The 18,015-nt window shown below is 39.2% G+C and overlaps 3 protein-coding genes across 9 annotated transcripts; 2 read left to right on the forward strand and 1 right to left on the reverse strand.

The window, feature by feature from the left end:
* Window positions 1-1,071: 1,071 nt before the first annotated feature.
* LOC105398633 (surfeit locus protein 4 homolog) lies at window positions 1,072-7,209 on the reverse strand. Its single transcript, XM_011570779.3, has 6 exons — window positions 7,054-7,209; window positions 5,926-6,087; window positions 5,410-5,511; window positions 4,530-4,760; window positions 2,564-2,743; window positions 1,072-2,149 (listed from the first exon to the last, which is right to left on the reverse strand). The coding sequence occupies exons 1-6, from the start codon at window positions 7,102-7,104 to the stop codon at window positions 2,063-2,065; spliced, it is 813 nt and encodes a 270-aa protein (XP_011569081.2). The 5' UTR covers window positions 7,105-7,209; the 3' UTR covers window positions 1,072-2,062.
* Window positions 7,210-7,740: 531 nt separating this feature from the next.
* On the forward strand, window positions 7,741-10,273 carry LOC105398634 (pre-mRNA-splicing factor 38B). The gene is made up of 7 exons (XM_011570781.3): window positions 7,741-7,909; window positions 7,981-8,106; window positions 8,226-8,350; window positions 8,919-9,054; window positions 9,304-9,517; window positions 9,678-9,827; window positions 10,040-10,273. Exons 1-7 carry the CDS (start codon window positions 7,894-7,896, stop codon window positions 10,233-10,235), a joined length of 963 nt encoding a protein of 320 aa, XP_011569083.3. The 5' UTR covers window positions 7,741-7,893; the 3' UTR covers window positions 10,236-10,273.
* Window positions 10,274-10,837: 564 nt separating this feature from the next.
* LOC105398635 (homeobox protein extradenticle) lies at window positions 10,838-17,630 on the forward strand. Of its 7 annotated transcripts, none has more exons than XM_038107794.2 (8): window positions 10,838-11,323; window positions 11,410-11,562; window positions 12,310-12,488; window positions 12,747-12,847; window positions 13,442-13,592; window positions 13,994-14,090; window positions 15,191-15,376; window positions 15,895-17,630. In XM_038107794.2, exons 1-7 carry the CDS (start codon window positions 11,065-11,067, stop codon window positions 15,370-15,372), a joined length of 1,122 nt encoding a protein of 373 aa, XP_037963722.1. In that variant the 5' UTR covers window positions 10,838-11,064; the 3' UTR covers window positions 15,373-15,376; window positions 15,895-17,630. The 7 variants fall into 7 exon arrangements, with proteins under 7 accessions (XP_037963722.1, XP_037963724.1, XP_011569084.1 ...); XM_038107796.2 differs by having other exon boundaries at window positions 15,197-15,376; XM_011570782.3 differs by lacking the exon at window positions 13,442-13,592 and adding an exon at window positions 13,255-13,405 and having other exon boundaries at window positions 10,840-11,323.
* The last annotated feature ends 385 nt before the right edge of the window (window positions 17,631-18,015 follow it).

The raw sequence follows: 18,015 nt of genomic DNA on the forward strand, positions 1-18,015 counted from the left end.
ATAAAACATCTAGTTAGCGTTGTTGCAGACAGATTTTATTCTGTATCTTCTAAGGATTAAATTTACTGTCTATCAGGTAAGAAAATAGATTATCAATCTTAAACAAAAAATATATAAAAATAAATAACTTATCTGTCTTTTAAATACATTTTAATATTAAAAGGAATCACAAAAGTTTTCTCTTTTACATTGCAAAAACGGGAAGTGAATGATATTATGTCGCACAATATGTATGTTTGTCATTAAAAATATCTATAAAAAACACAAAGGTCAAAAAAGTCATCTCTGAGTCTAATCTAAGCTTTCCAGGATCATCCGATATCCGACTACATATAAAATTCTCATCATAAATCCCCGAGGCAAATATTTCAGTCAATAAGTACAAAGATCAAACATTGACTCATAAACTATCTACATAGAAAAACACAAATCATATACTATTGGGACGAACAATCTTTACTTCGAGGAAAAAAGAGTAAAAATGTGATTTTATTAATGTGACATAAAAAATGACTTCACTTCGGATAAATCGTCCGTCGCTTGGCGACTTCTGGAGAAGAATATTAAGGACAGAAATAAAAATATGAAAGTAGTGAAGTGGAAGAATGTTGTCAAATAGTATTGTCTTGAGTTACTGATGTTCCACGCGCTTCTTAACTTTGACTAGATGTAAGGATGTTTTGACGGTCGAATGGCGTAGTGGTTAATGGCCCTGACTGCTATGCCGAAGGTCCCGGGTTCGATTCCCGGCTGGGGCAGATATTTGTTTAAAGACAGATATTTGTACTCGGGTCTTGGGTGTTGATATTTATATTTAGTATCTATCTATCTATGTATTTGTGTAGATATATCAGCTGTCCGGCACCCATAACACAGGTTCTGCCTAGCTTGGGGTCGGATGGCCGTGTGTGAGATGTCCCCACATATTTATTATTATTTATTTATTTATTTATTTATTTATTTATTTAAGGACAACTGTGTAAAAAGTTAATTGCCAAGTGCATTTTTTACATCACACTGTATATTTACTTATTTCAAATTATGTATCTACTTTTGACAGGGTATTTATTGTTATAAGGAGACGTCGGAATAGCAAACAATAAAAATTGATGATATACATACCTAGTTAAAGGAACCTAGGGAAAAAAATATTATTAGACCCATTAATCGAAATAAGCTATCATAATATGCTCTCATAACCCCAAATAACAGCTACAACATACAAAATAACCAATCCTGCGTCACAAAAATAATAATATTAAAAATATAACGAAACATAACAAAAAATATTCTAGATCTAGACTTCACATTAGAGGAGCGGATACCATGTTGAAGTGATGATAAGTCACGTTTTTATATTCTCTTAATAGAATAAAGCCCAATGGAATAATGGACAAAACCCACAACGATCAAATCCCAAATACTAGCCTACTAATTCCGACGCCGACCGAATTGTTTTAAAATAAAAGATAATATCAGAAAACATAATCCTTGGGTCAAATATGAAATACCACTCAAAAATTCACGATTTCTCTTACAAACTTGGAAAAATATAGGTGTTTCTAAGCAAATATCGTTCACTTTTGACTGGCCAATTACATTTGGCGTTATTACCAAAAATCTAGTTTTAGACTCGTTCCAGTTAGAGCATAAATCTAGGTTATCTAGTAATACAGCCCTCAATTAACATTACCTCACGCACCATAATTGTAACAATCTTAGCAATAACAGATGGGGCGGCCGCTGGCTCGCGCAGTGCCAGCATTCCTTCTCCATTCCATGATTATTTCACACTTGAAAACGACAGTCAGAATCTTACCCTTACAACATGACACGTGTAAAAGTATTCCATAAATCGATTGCTTATAAAAAAGGGTAAACCTTCACAACATATTTGAGCAACTACTTCCCTCTGCCTGTCTTCCAAGTATTGACTTTATTTTGACGAACGAACTGAGTGATTTGAATGTCAATCACTGCGTTCGTTCGTCAAAATGACTTCCCGATACACTCCAGGCGTCTGCGCGAGCCACCGCTCCCCTCGTAGTCTATCCTCGTCTGATTACCACTTCTTCTTGTGTTCGTCCATGCTGACGCCGCCCGGGCCCAGAGACACGATCATCAGCAGACCGCCGATCACTGATAACGTCTGGAATATACGAATATACTGGTTAATTAAAACTGTCTATAGACTCGTCAATAGATCTGTGCCTATATAAAGAATGCATTAAAACTGCTTGAGCGCACTAAGCGCACCATCTTGATTCAATAGCATTGCAAGCTCTACGAAAATGCCATGTAGGCTATATCATGTATGACAAGGTTGAACTGCATTTCATGAAAAAACCCTACATTCGACATCGCATTGTGCTAAGGTTAGTTTCGAAGTTTGCGGTTGGAAACCCTGGGGCCGATGTTTGCTAAATGGCTACTTCAAATGCTATGCTGGCTATATGTTCAACTATACACATAGCTTCATTTATATTCCTTTTATAATTTACCTAAAGAAACAAAAATACTTTTATGGCAACTGCTACAATAATTACAAATCAGCTCAACATACCTGGAAGAAGTCGTACTTCAAGAAGTCCCTCAACGGCTTGTAGGTGGGCACGAGCCACCACGCGTTGTGGTACAGGTTGAGCACGCTCAGCACGAGCACCAGCATCAGCGCCGACAGCTTGGTGCGGTACCCCACGGTCACGAGGACCATGAGCGCGCTGCCCAGGATGTCTTGCACTATCTGTGGGCAGGGGGTGTTGTGTAGGGTGTTTAGAAGGGGTGAATGAGAGGAATGGGAGGGATTTTTTTGTAAATTTTATATAGTTGTAGCACTAAAATGGTTCAGAATTATGAGCTGAGCTTTAAGTTACCTACTGTTTTTACCGTTTATTTAGAATAGAAACGGCCGATGGTTTTTATAACTTTAAAAGCATGTTAATTCATACATAATGTAGGTATAATGTGTGTCAAAAGAGAACCGATAAACATTGGGTTACACTAGATGAGATTAGAGAGAGCTTTGCAGTGTAGCGCTACACGCGTTAATTGATTAACAATGCCTTTTGTGATGGCTATAAAAAGCTCCTAAATTGGTCAATATGGGTGGGTTACTTGTATTAACAATTTATCCCTTTATATCCCGTTAAAATCAAAATAAAACTTAAATGTGGCCATGCTGCGTGTTTTGAAACTATACAAGGCCAGAACGCAGAGGTTGGGACTGCTCGCGTATATTTTCAAATTAAAATGATGCCATGATTTACTTGAAAGTATACAAGGCCATTACGCACTAATCGCGTATATTTTCAAGTAAGTTGGGCCAAAATTATGGCTTGAAAATATACTGCAGCAGTTACCACTGCGTACTAATCGTGTATATTTTCAAGTGCCAAGCGGACATGCGAGCACTTGAAAGTATACGTGATTAGTTACCAGGTGGCCCTTTTGAATTGTTGCTCTCTCTTTCTTTCATTCGAAATAGTAATAAGTCTATTGCTTTCTAAACATTGCATCATCATCACGAATAAGTCCAAGTAGCAAAAAGTCAACACCAAATGACCCCAATTTTTTAAAACATTTAATTTAGAATTTGATCAAAATTTACGTTTTTAGTTGTTTATAATATTAATATTTTGATGCGCTGCTAAATGTACTTTAATATTGCCGACGGAGTCATTAAGCTAGTCTTTTCCATTCAGGAGCTATAGCCACTGGAACTTTTTCATTGGGGGCCGTCCATTAATCACATGAGGTCGTTTTTCTCATTTATTGCCCCCCCCCTCCCCCCTGGTGATATTTGGTGAGGTTTGGGACCAACCCCCCCTCCCCCCCCCCCTTGGATCACGTGTATTTTTTGGGAGTCTATGTAAAGGCTATTTTTGACTACAAAAAATATAACGAAAATTGCGTTTTGAATTGAAACGCAACGGCGGGCGAGTCAATCAAGGTAATACTACAAATCGTTCAAATTTTTGCGCCGTTCAAAATTTCTGTTTAGAAATACCTAGCGCTTTTTGGCAAAAAATTAATACACGTGATATCTAACGAGACCCCCCCTCCCCCCACGTGATGTTTCGTGAGGTTTTCCGTACCCCCTCCCCCCCCTGCTCGTGAGTGTAGAAGGTATTACTCTTAATTCACAGGCAGAACAAGTAAATTGTAGTCATGTAGATTTACCGAAATAGTTAAGTAAATCAGAATCAGCATGTAGGTATAAATTATATGCGACAAGTACGCCAATCAAGCAATGTGCGTAATAGCAATGTATATTTTCAAGAACGATTCCGTAAATCCCAACTTGAAAGTATACGCGATTAGTACGCACAAATCGTGTATATTTTCAAGTAAAATATTTTTTTTTATTCACTTGAAACTATACAGTGCTAGAACACTATGGGTGCGTTCTGGCCTTGTATAGTTTCAAAACACGCGGCCATGCTCACTTTCTGAACAAGAAGGGAATGCTCATAGCCGTTTCAAGCTTATAGGCATCAAAACCTGCACAGCACATAAAAAACCCAACTAACCTGCAAGAAGGACACCTCAAACCGCAGCAGCGTGACAAACATGAACGCCAACAATATCCTGCCGGCCAGCTGAAGGTAGGTCTTGGGCTTGTTCTCCCCGAGCGAGGGCACGCCGGCGAACAGGCTGCGTCCCTCCGCGCGCGCCTCGGCTAGGACTAGGAGCAGCGCGCCGATCAGCGCCAGGTTGCGCAGCAGGAACTGCAGGTCCCAGAGTATGCTGTACGCGAACGTCTGGAAGAAGGAATATTTATATTATGTTTTTTATAATATAGCCATATTTGTGTACCACTGCTGGGCAAGGCATACCCATGGTTATTCCACATGTCACGCCATTGCCATTATATTTATTTATCGAAGGTATTGTATGTTTTGGGAATCTAAAACATTAGGGTGGCATGGCAAGTAGGTATTGTAATAAATGATTTTGCGTAAATTTATTTTTATGTAATATATTATCTAATCATCGTGACGAGATGATTTCGCGTGTATCGACGTGGTGAGCAGATTTTATGTAGGCGTGGCTTTTGACGTGGGTCATTGTTTAAAGTAGGATTTATAAGATGTAGTAACTGAAGACGAAAAGTGTCCTTCCTAATTCAATTAATGCTGACTTGTAGTATTTCACCTTTCGAACTTCGAAGCCAAATCAGTCGCGGTAGGGATAACATGGCCAGGTGGCAATTATTGGATGCACAAAACATGAGTAACTTGTGTGGAGCACCATAAACCATGGTCTTTCGCAATGGGTCCATCGCATGGGGAGCATCCATTCATATAACCCTACATATCTTATCACAGTCATCTGTCATGGTCTCATGCCTTAGAAGTGAACACGAATCTGCCAATCCTCACATATCATAATAGTTATTTTAGAACCAACCTGTAGCACAACAATGAAGAAGAGCACCCCGCACGCGAGGTCTACCTTCAGCCTGCCCAGCACCATCACGCAGCCGCCCAGCTGCCCAAACAGATTCACTATCTGCAGGAATACAAGCGCTTTGTTAGTAGTATAATAATGGTAAGAGAATAACTTAATTGCATAGGAATTATTATATTGGAAAATATCTGAAGGCCAAAGGTAAAAATAAAATAAAAATAAAGTAAAATGTTCTACATTCTAGTCATGGCTATGTATGATTTTCCTTGTTTATTTTAAAATAGGATATCACATAAGTAGTAATGCTCATGACTGTAATTACTCCACTGAAGACATCTGGGTTTATGATGAAGTCAAGAGGGTGACCATAAAATATTGTTGACCAAATACATTAAATTTTAAAAAGTACAATAATTTTATAGGCTACGGTTTATAGGTGGTCATAAAAGTAGATGAGAAAAGTAGACTGTTTTACATCTAGATTTTCTTACATAAATAAAGTTAATAAAAACTTACAACAAATAATGTGGCAAGGATCTTCCCGCAGCCCCACGACATGTCCATGTAGTCTCTCTGCTCCGACCATTGGAACCACATGCGGAGTCCATCTTCCAGGAATGTGGAGATGAGGCAGAGCCGTGCTACTGTTGGCAATATGTTTTTGCCTTTTCGAATAACCTGAAAATTTAAAAAAAGAATGTCTTAGTTATACGGCAAGCATTATGGTCACAATACAAATTTTTCATAACATTTGTAAGTACTGTGGTAATTTAAACATAGATTTAGCAATTTATTTATTTATCATATGGCTTTACTGGTTACAATAGCAATAGTAGTTATCATTAGGAAGTATTATTCTACTGTTGTTCTACATGGACACTGGTGCAATAAATTGATTATTCAATACCAAGTCAGTTATCTGATAAGACAAAATAGTGAAACTAATAAACTAAGCAAAACTTATAATCACATTATAAACAATAGTTTTATCTATCTCATAATGCGTAGCTAATAAATTTACACAAAAATACAAAATAATTATGATAAAATATTTTGTTTTATTGAAACTTCCAGTAGCAACTTTGACTGAAAGTTTATTTCTAAACTTCTTGAAACATTTCATGAAATTTATTTAAGAAATAAAAGATAAGCTTTGTGTTTTCTTTCTGAAAATTATAAAATCATATAAACCAGCTTTAGGGTTTGGTTCAGCAAGTAGCACCATATGGTGGCAAGGAGGCCTCACCCAATACATTATCAAAAAGGTGAAAGTTATGAGGACAAGTTTAGTGTTGATACTCCACTGGCCCAGTTTCGAAATTTTGGCAAAGGATGAAGTTAAGTAATGTGGTGGGAAATATACACTTTTAATGTTATTTTAAGTAAGTGTAACTGTGAAATGTAGATAAATAAAACTTAAATAGTAACGAAAATAAAAATTCCAATAAACGACACATCCAATGGAAATTCTAAGTAATCTCTAGATTGATATTAAAGAATTTTATCCATAATTAAAGTGGAGAAACGAGTTCTAAAATTTAATTCAATAATTATTGAGGAATACTCGGGGGTTCAAGTCCGGGTGACGTGACAGTACAACAAGAATTTTTAAATATTTTGGGGTCTAGTAAAAAATTATGGTACCTGATCTGCAATATCTTCTGCCGTAGACACATATTCATTCGGTATTTGCATTTTTGAATAGCTGTATCACAACCACTAGCACCAAAAATAAATTTCAGTTTCACTCTCGATACAGCCGCTTTTTCTTTGGAAGATCTTTCAGAATTTGACATGAGTGACGTGTGGTTACTTGGAGCTATTTCCGTTTAAGAGACAGTACTTTTTATTTAAATATGCTGTAATAGATGTAAAAAGAATTATATTTAATGATTTTTATTATTAATCTTTCATATAAATTAGAATTAAATGCATTATAGGTTTTCGTTTATGTAGTACATTTTAAAAGAATCAAAACGAACGGATGTTATTATAGTTTTTAACTCGAACGTCAAAAGTAGCTCATGCCTATACACGATCCTACTTGTAGTGTCTACTCAACTTATCAATGAAGTGGGTTTTATTGTATATCCATGAATAGTTCAATGGGGAATCTGCATTTGGCACGGAAGTATAGCAGTTGCAATGCATTTGATTTGCTGCCCGATAATCATAAAAGTCTTGGTTGTAAACTATATATAGCATGTGAAAAATGTATCCTTACTCTGAAACTCAGAATAATAATAGTTAAACTTTTTACTCTGTGTAAAAGATTCGTTCATTCAACTATCTTTTTTTTTCAATAGTTTCGTTCTTTCGTTCATTCATTGAATTGACGCCATGTTGTTTTGTGGTTGAATTTCCTCCTTTTCTTTTACGTTTGCCTCTTGTAAATTGTGATACACACACAAATTTTATCTAGATTATTTTGTTTCATTGTTAACTTCAGTCTATAATATAGAATTCATATGATAAATAATAAATATGGCTGATGTGGAAGGTACTGCTCGCATCGATTCGACAAAGCTTTGCTATGCGAAACATTTTGTTCTAATGTGTTTTCTCTTTCAGATTGTCAGCAAAAGCCTCAGAAAACTGGGAAGCAGCATAACGTATTACCAATATGGGGTAACGAGCAAACTATGAATCTGAACCCTTTAATTTTAGCGAATATCCAAGGTTCTAGCTACTTCAAAGGTAGGTAAGCAAACTGAGCATCGTACAGGAGCAGAGGAGGAGAGTGCCAAGTGTTTGGGTTCTCCTTTCGTTCGTGCCCCATTTTTGTCTTAATTAACGTATTGTTTGTTTGTGTCCAGTGCACCTGTTCAAGTTGAAGACATACCACGAGGTGGTGGATGAGATCTACTACCAGGTGAAGCACCTGGAGCCGTGGGAGCGCGGCAGCCGCAAGACCGCCGGGCAGACGGGCATGTGTGGCGGCGTGAGTATGTCATTCTACATTCTATTCTTGTGTTGTACTTAGCTAACTCTGAACAGCTAATATCGGCATGTGTAGTTATGTTACTGTGTCTAGCTTGCTGTTGACTGTGTGGCAAGCTCAACATTTCAACAACCTCATAATAAACTATAGGTACTAAACCAAACTGTGAAACCAGAAACATCAGCAGATTTTCAATTGAATATTAGCAATGTGATGGAAAATGTTAAAAGTATATCTGAGGTTTTATTCACCAGTATGCTAAATTATAATCATAAATGACTTCATTATGTATGGCTCTCCATGCTTTGTTTATTCTCATACTACTACTTTCAATGATTTCTTTGTTTCAATGCTCTCAAGACATGTGAGTAAGAAGAATGATAGACTAGACTTCACTAGACCTTGTGTAGTATTTATTATGTTTACCTACTTACCCTTATTCATAAAAAAGTCCAGTAACTTTTTTATGAATAAGGGGGTAACTCTATTCTCACACAGTCCAACACCTCAAGTTTGATTTGTAATCCATAAGTATTGTAATTTTAAAAATGTATGACTGAATATACAGGTCCGAGGAGTGGGAGCGGGTGGCATAGTGTCCACAGCCTTCTGTCTCCTGTACAAGCTGTACACGCTGCGGCTGACGCGCAAGCAGGTGAACGGCCTCCTCACTCACACCGACTCACCCTTCATCCGAGCCCTCGGTAGGTATGATGATATGTCCCACATATTTTTTTCTATCTTTTATGCTTATTTCTTTCAATATTTTTCTGTGTGCCTTAAATTTTCAGTGCCTGGATTCAGCTATGCTTTTTTGATTATCTGCTAACATCACACCAAGAATTAACTGTAGAGATGCAAGATCTGTGTACAATATCTGTATGTAACTGTAAACTGCAACCTATCCATGCATATTTGAAGATCACTCCAGTAAACTTGCTATGCTGTTCCAGGATTCATGTACATAAGATACACACAGCCACCAGCTGACCTGTTTGACTGGTATGTGGACTACCTGAATGATGAAGAGGAGATAGAGCCGCGGGCTGGTGGTGGTAATGCTACCACTATTGGCACACTGGTGCGGCAGATGCTCACCAAGCTTGACTGGTTCAGCACACTGTTTCCCCGGATACCAGTGCCCATACAGAAACAGATTGAACAAAGGTGAGTTTACCTATTTGGAACTAATAATCATAAATATGTTGTTATATTTTTCCTAATAAGTGTAATCAAAGCAAATTGGAAGTAACTATAAACAGTACCCTCGAAAAGCCACAGATTGCCTTTTTTTATTCCACAAGTTATAAACGCCATATCTCTACAGACTAGCAGAGTTCAACCGTCAGAACGCGCCTCCGGCGCAGGCGGCTCCGAGTTACCAGCGCAACAACGCCGGCGGCAACGCGCCTCCGCCGCGCGACGACCGCCGCGAGCATGACGACCGTGACCGCAGGGATTATGGAGATCAGGACAGGTTAGTGAATACACTTTATATGATCATAATGTTTTATGTTATGAGACCACTGGTGCTGGTGCAACCTTTTTGGTCCGTAAGCGTAAGTTAAGACAGATTCCTATTGCCCTCTTCGATAACACAGATGTCCTACTGTACCCATTCACCCTCTTGAAGCTATCGTGAATGTTGCTGTCTGTTCTTAACAACTTAACATGATTTAATCTCTTCAGATACTCGAAGGATCGACCACGAAGAGACGAGCGCGATAGAGACCGTGATCGTGATCGAGACAGGGAACGCCGAGACCGCGACCGCAAGGATCGTGACCGGCACCGAGACCGCTCGCCGGACCGCGCGCGCGACCGCTCCTCCGACCGCGGCCGCCACCGCCACCGCTCGCGCTCCAGAGACCGCCGCCACAGATAATACCGCGCCTCAAGCGCCTCCATCCGCTCTCCATGCAACAAACCTCCACACCATACTGTTGTACTTAAGCCGTTGACTACTTGTTTCATTGTCCGTGTTATATAGACTTTTAAGATCCTTATTACAATATTGTTGTTTAAATCTGTGACTACATCTACTTGACATGGAGATTGAGTTGTTTTGTATTGATAATAATTAAGTAATAAATAATATTACGTTCTGATACCGTTTTATTATTCAACTTTATTGTACATTACTACCACATAATAAAATATAGGCGGACTTATCGCTAAAAGCGATCTCTACCAGACCACCTCGGAGTGAGTCATTCTTCTGAAGTCATTTATAATATATTTTTATTTCTAGTAACACTAGTTTGTGTTTTTTTTATAATGTTGCCAGTAAATTAAACTTTCCCACCGTTCTAGGTAAAATATATTGTGTTTTTCGTTTCATTTTATTAAATTTATGATTAATTTGTTATCATACAAGATTTATTCCTGCATCAGGGTCCAAAAGTTCCACTCAGCCCCTAGATATAATATTTTTCTAAAATTTTGATGACATTTCATACTATAAGTATTGGGTGATACAAATATTTTTTAACTGGTATCTCTAATTGTCGGCCATTTTATGGCTGGGGAAGCTGTGCATTTTCCAATAAAATTTACATCAAAATTCACTTTCTTTTGTCAATAGTAGTGAAGCTTTTACAGACGTGTTATTTTTATTTACTACTTTGCGATTCAAGTTTACTAACGTACAAATCAGTATACGTGAATAGTGTTTACGGACGGTGTATTTATTTATGTGTTGGGTGTAAAAAGAAATGGATGATCCGAACAGAATGATGGCGCATAGCGGCGGTCTCATGGGCCCCGGGGGCTACGGCCTGCCCGGCGGAGACTCCACGCCGACCACTGGCGAGAGCGAAGCCCGCAAGCAAGACATCGGGGAAATCTTGCAGCAAATCATGAACATAACGGACCAGAGCTTGGACGAGGCTCAAGCCAGGAAACATACACTGAACTGTCACAGAATGAAGCCTGCATTATTCTCGGTGCTGTGTGAAATCAAAGAAAAGACAGGTACCTATATGCCTATCCTCACCTAAATGCCCAAAGCATAGCAAGCTTTGTTCTTTGTTTCTCATGATAAACAATGTTTTGTGCAGTTCTGTCGCTCCGGAACACACAAGAGGAGGAGCCCCCAGACCCTCAGCTGATGCGGCTGGACAACATGCTGATCGCCGAGGGGGTGGCGGGCCCGGAGAAGGGCGGGGGCGCCGGCGCCGCGGCCTCCGCCTCTGCCGCCGCTGGCGAATGGGGTAACGAAGGCACTTTTCCCACCAGGCGACGCCACGCAGCGCACCGGCCAGCCGGGCCACCCCTGGGCTGAGCCGCTGAGCTGGGTCGCGTCAAACCTTGTTAGAAGAAAGCCTTCAATGTGAAATTTTAAAGTCATAAATGTTTTAGTGAGTGTTATTAAGAATTCTAAATTAATGATCCATTTTAAAATGAGTTTCTTTCATATGCACTCTGTAAAACTTTCTAAACGATTTATGGCTACTTATTAAGTTTATAATTGGTGTTTTTGCTGCATCATTAGATCTTATGATGAGTTCCTTAAAAAAAATAAGACACAAGTCTGATGTATTGCATTAAATGGTCTAATCACATGAACAATAATAAATTGAGTTTAATTAAAAACTTAGAAGCTTTTCATGCATGTTGAATCTGGTCAGGGTGTGGTAGATATTTATAGCCAATAGCTTTGAAACAAGTAAGATCTATTAACCAGTACAACATTAGATGACCAGAGTTCTGAATTGCTATCTAATACTAACCAAAAGTGAAGTGCCAGGACTTCCAAAAGGACTTTAATTCTTGTCAATTTATATTGTAAATACAGATGCTTAAGAATTTATCAAAATACACCTACTACAACCATCTGGTAAGACAGTTCTGTTCTATTCGGAAACCCTGGCACATCACACAATACTAACGCATTCGGATGGGATGGAGATGCATGTGTCTATTTCTGTCCCGCACCCGCTCACCTGCTGCAACTTAAGGCACTGTGGCCCAAGCAGATAACGCCATCGAGCACTCGGACTACCGCGCCAAGCTGGCCCAGATCCGGCAGATCTACCACCAGGAGCTGGACAAGTACGAGAACGCCTGCAACGAGTTCACCACCCACGTCATGAACTTGCTGCGCGAGCAGAGCCGCACGCGCCCGATCACGCCTAAGGTAATGTGCACTATTCATTCACGTAAATCCATTACCATGTATTTGTATTTATACGTATTAACCAACTGTCAGGGGCTCCTGTAAAAATAGGGTATCCATATATGCAAAACTATTCTAGCTAAAATACTGTTTCGGAAACTTCGGAAACATCTCAAGTCAAGCCTTCATGTCACTCATACTTTTCTTGCAATAAAACTCATTTTAGCATTGTATAAATTTTAGGATTGTTTAAAAAAAACTTTATACCTATTTGTGCAGGAGATTGAGCGCATGGTGCAGATCATCCACAAGAAGTTCAGCTCCATCCAGATGCAGCTGAAGCAGTCCACGTGCGAGGCCGTCATGATCCTGCGCTCGCGGTGAGTGCGCTCACTATAGTCATAGTTGTAAGGTTGCTAGTTCCACATAACTGTGGTTACTTGACAAAATAAATGAATAAGTATAAATTAATCTACAGTATGAATGAAGCAGTTCAAGAGACTGCTGTGTTTTTTATTTAATCCATTGAATATTTTTTACATGGTTGTCCACCTCTTAAATATACCAACAAGGAGCATATTGAAATGCTTTAGGCAAAAATTGGCTCTTGTACTGGTCACTGGTAATAATAATGATAATACCATTCTTCGTTCCCATTATTTACACCCCACTTCCTCTACAATTATTTACGGTCTTAACAAGACCGATCCAAACCCTCTGACCCATACAAGAGCCCGCCACGTCGCCAGCTCAACTTTGGTCCGCCTCAACCGTCCCTTGCTTGCAGTTTCCTGGACGCCCGCCGCAAGCGGCGCAACTTTAGCAAGCAGGCGTCCGAGATCCTCAACGAGTACTTCTACTCGCACCTCTCGAACCCCTACCCCAGTGAGGAGGCCAAGGAGGAACTGGCGCGCAAGTGTGGCATCACCGTGTCCCAGGTACTTGGCCTTTTCTGCATGTGGCGTGTCTTGCAGCTTCCTGGACAGCCGGCGGCGGCGGCGCAACTTCACCAAGCAGGCGCTGGAGCTGCTGAATGAGTACTTCTACTCGCATCTGGCGAACCCCTACCCGAGCGAGGAGGTGAAGGAGGAGCTGGCGCGCCGCTGCGGCATCACCGTGTCGCAGGTATCGGCTGGATAGAGGGTACTGACTGGGGTGAGCTGAACGGTACCTACATCATGATCATCGTGCAGCATAGTACACTTTTGGGGTTTGCACTGGCAATAAAAATAATGGAAGTGTACTTTTACTATACTGCTACAAGATTTTCCAATAATATTGATTTGTAGAAGTATTGTTTTTACACACGCAGAAATCTATGTCCAGAAGTACGCAGAAATCTATGAACATAAATAACAAATCAAATATCATCTAGCCAGCAGGCTATAACATAATTTACTTGATGAAAACTTTACTACTAGATCTGCCCAGCATTGCTTACACTATCTACACATATGCCATACTCTCATGTATCTTCACCATCACCTTACATTCGCTACAATGTACTAACACATTTCTTCTTGCAGGTGTCGAATTGGTTCGGAAACAAGCGCATCCGCTACAAGAAGAACATCGGCAAGGCGCAGGAGGAGGCCAACCTCTACGCCGCCAAGAAGGCAGCCGGTAACACTTTTGTTTGTTTGTTACGTCGAGTTGTTACCGTAACGTGAATTTGTTACCATGTTGAAATGTGTCCTTCATGTTACGCCGTGCGTTTTAATGGTCGTTGCGTTCGCGGCAGAGATGTGACGGAAATGGCTGCGACAAAAATAATCTAAATACACTCCTCTTTGAATTAAATATTAGCTGTAGGGTTCGAACATAAATCGTGACGTCTTATTGCACCTTCTTATTTCGGTCGTCATATATTTTGTGCCCTCTCTCTTGTACTACTGTTCTCATCAGAGTGATAGGCAACTACTTATCATCATCACGACCCATCACGTCCCCACTGCTGGGGCACGGGTCTCCTTCCAATGAAGAAATGGTTAACTACTTATAAGCCGACTGAATTAGAAAGGTGCTATAACTGTGTAGTTTCCCTCTGTCTGTCCGTCCCATCTCGTCGCTCGCTCTGACTTCCGTTTCCGTCACAGACCTGTCGTGGATCGGCGGCGGGCGGCGCGACAGTAGCCCCCCTCCAGCCAGAGCCTCACGATACAGTAATAATGGACCCCATTGTCTAGGCACAAAGCTTCAATTTACAACAATCCAATACCTGAAATTTAAATGAAATAAAAACAATGTAGAATAAGTGTTCATGGGTTCAACTTGATAATGTTCCTGAACTTTAGGTTCGTGCCTGGAGAATAGGGCTCAATAGGATATCTGGCTTTTTATTTATCACATTGCTGAGCTAGGATTCTATTTTAACCTATTTTCTAATTTCATTAATTACATCATTCAGTAAAAAGCATTTAAATATTTCCACCCATTACATACTAAGGTTCCAACACTATATGCCTTCTTACCTTTTCAAGCTTATGAAAACTAATGTAAAAAAAAGTTTTATTAAGCTTATAACCCTGGGTGTGCCACAGAGATATTTGATCAACCCACGAAAATGATTAAGGTACACTTTGGTGAGTAGATCTATCTAAAATCCTATTATGAACTAGTTTCTGCCAATTAAAATACTCAAAAGAAAGGTGCTCAGATATATCTGTGGCACACTACTATTGCATTACCACGACAAGTTTGTCCACACCGTCCGTGTTCGTTAGCTGCAGGCGCGTCTCCGTACTCGATGGGCGCGGCGAGCGGCACGGCCACGCCCATGATGTCGCCGGCGCCCACGCAGGACTCCATGGGCTACTCGCTGCCGGCGCCCGGCTACGACCAGCCCCAGCCCGGGTACGATGGGTCCATGGGATACGACCCGATGCACCAGGATCTGTCGCCGTAGAGCGGTGAGTGATGTCAGGGTCGAAGGATGAAAAAATAAGGGGAAAATGGTATACTAGTAATAGATAGTAGAGTTGGTAGAGTATAGAGAGAGCTAGTAGTAGAATATAAAATACTCTATAACTGAGCCATACAACTCGAGTGCATCCGCCATTTACAAATTGTTACTATTGTTTGTTATGACCACTGTGAAACATAAATACCCTATCTTTAAAGCGCGATTGGCAATCTTGGTGATATTTGAGTTCGTCGAATATCTTTTTTGGAAACTGCGAGTTGAGAATACCTGCATTAATGTTCATAAAGTATGCAAGTGTGGTATAGAATGCATGCTGCAGTTTTGGCTCGGAGCCCAGTTATTCCGCTCCTGTTTATTAGTGAGCACGAGTTATGATTCTAAAGTAGGTTAGGATAAAGAACGTGTTGGTTCACTTTTCACAAAAAAAAACTACCAAGTATAATTTATCTTCTTTCAATTTATATGACATATTTCTAGATATTTATTTGTGCATTTTGTTCTCAGGTAATGGCGGGCGGCAGTTACGCAAAAATCGTTCAGCTTCCATATTTTTGCCATAATTTATTTGCTGTTGGAAACTCTGTGGTAAGCATCTCTGTACTGTACCTATGTGATGTTAGCCACATAGAGATAAAAATTAGGCCACTTATTATATAATGAAGTTACTTAAAGTGTGGCATTATGTTGTATTGCCGTAGTAATATATTTTTAATATTTGAACCTACATTATAGATGTAACATGTATTACAATTTGACATCACAGTTTTAAATTAATTTTCCTATGTTTATTATATATTTCTGATCGAAAGCAGGCCTAATGAAATGGAAATCTTGAATGTATTTTTACTATCGATTGATTGTTTTGTATTATTCTACATTTGGACTGGAACCCAGTATTTATAATTAATTTGAAGATATTTTTCCAAATCAATCTGAGCGAAGAAAAAATATCAGTTTTCTGTAGTATTAATTTTATTTTTAAATTTTATTCGAAAATCGTTGAAAGTTATTATTTGAAAGTATTAATTATTGAATTATGATTTTTAAGATAAATTTTGGCACTTGGTATACGGCATGTATAGCGAAGTTTTAACAAATACACAGTTTAAACTGGTTACTCTAATCTAAACGCAAGAATGTTTTTAGCCTTCTAGGCCTAACTCTCGACGTAAACACGATATACTTAATCATTTCACCTCACGGTGGATATAAATATACGATAGCTGTAAGAAAGCCTAGTTTAGTTAGATGTAAGTGATGAGATGTGTTGTGCCGAGGTATCGGGTCCTACAATTGTGGGACCGACACGGAATGTGTGCAATTTTGTAATGTTGTAACGGTTGTGTCCATAGCCTGCGCAGGGCTCGGCCTATCTCCAGTGTCCTGTGACTCTAGACCAGTGGCTCATTGTTTCTCATGCCACTTGGCTCTATTTACACCAGTAGCAAAACCTTCCCAGTTGACTTGTTAGCGCTTAAATTATTCTGAATTATAAATTAATCCTTATGAAAGGCTGAGTTTCAGTATACAAAGTTGAAAGTGATGAGCGCGCATAGATCTCACAGGAGCGCATGCGAAGACAAGTAAATTAAAACTAGAACATAGAACACGTGGCGGCTTATTGTGTATTTCGTTGGTTGTTCATTTTGTTTTATCATTTTCGAGCCGTTTAGGAGTTGTGAATATCTGAACAATATAATTTTTATACGGTGCTACTTTTATGGCACAATATATATTTTTAATGTTAGCCATTAAGTTCTAATAATTTAATGTTGATAAGTTTGGCTCGCGTTGGTGAGTTGAGTGCGATGTTCGTTGCACTGAATTTAGCGACCGAGTTATTTTTTTCTGTCAATTGTTTGATGCAAGAGTCTATGTTCCGAATGTCTGCGTTGAACTCCACTTAGTGATAGGTCATGAGAAAATTTGCTAGTATTAAGTTGATGTGTTCTAAAACAATATATCTAAAACAGTATACGAGAATATGAGAAATTTAATTGAAAATGTTTAATGTGGAACATTGATATTGGTCGCGCCGCTGTTGTATTTAATTAGGTACATTTAAACACGCTAATGTTTTACATGCATAAAGTATTTATATTTAAAAGTGAATTTTAATATGCTTAGAATAGGTTGAGTTTGTATTGTCCGCACCGACGCGGCGCGCCGAACCATGTATACGAGACAGTTCAATGTTTTGCGACCATCAGATTGACTTAAATACATTTTTGTGTAGTTAACTGTGTTGTTTTATTTTTAACCAGCTTTTAGTGGTGGGAATAGTCATCCAGGGGTCCTCTTTCCCATGCCCATACATTAGTAACAACATTATTTTCATTAACAGACCCCGATATTAGGTTTGAGATGCAGAACCGCCAGCACACGAAATAAGGGGTAAAGTACAGATTAGAAAATCATAATAACCCAAGACAGTTGGTTGTAGTTGCCTTAAGAATACATAGGGTCAAATTTTATCAGTGAACAATGAAAGTATAGTTCAATTTACCCAACACAATTTAGCCACTGCCATGTGGAAACAGCCCTACCTTCGCGGAGATCACTGATGAAATTGCACTCTGTATAGTTATTTGAATGCACGTGAATGAAGTAATTTATCACCTTGAT

This window comes from Plutella xylostella, chromosome 15, assembly GCF_932276165.1.
Source record: "Plutella xylostella chromosome 15, ilPluXylo3.1, whole genome shotgun sequence".
Taxonomy (NCBI): Eukaryota; Metazoa; Arthropoda; class Insecta; order Lepidoptera; family Plutellidae; genus Plutella; species Plutella xylostella.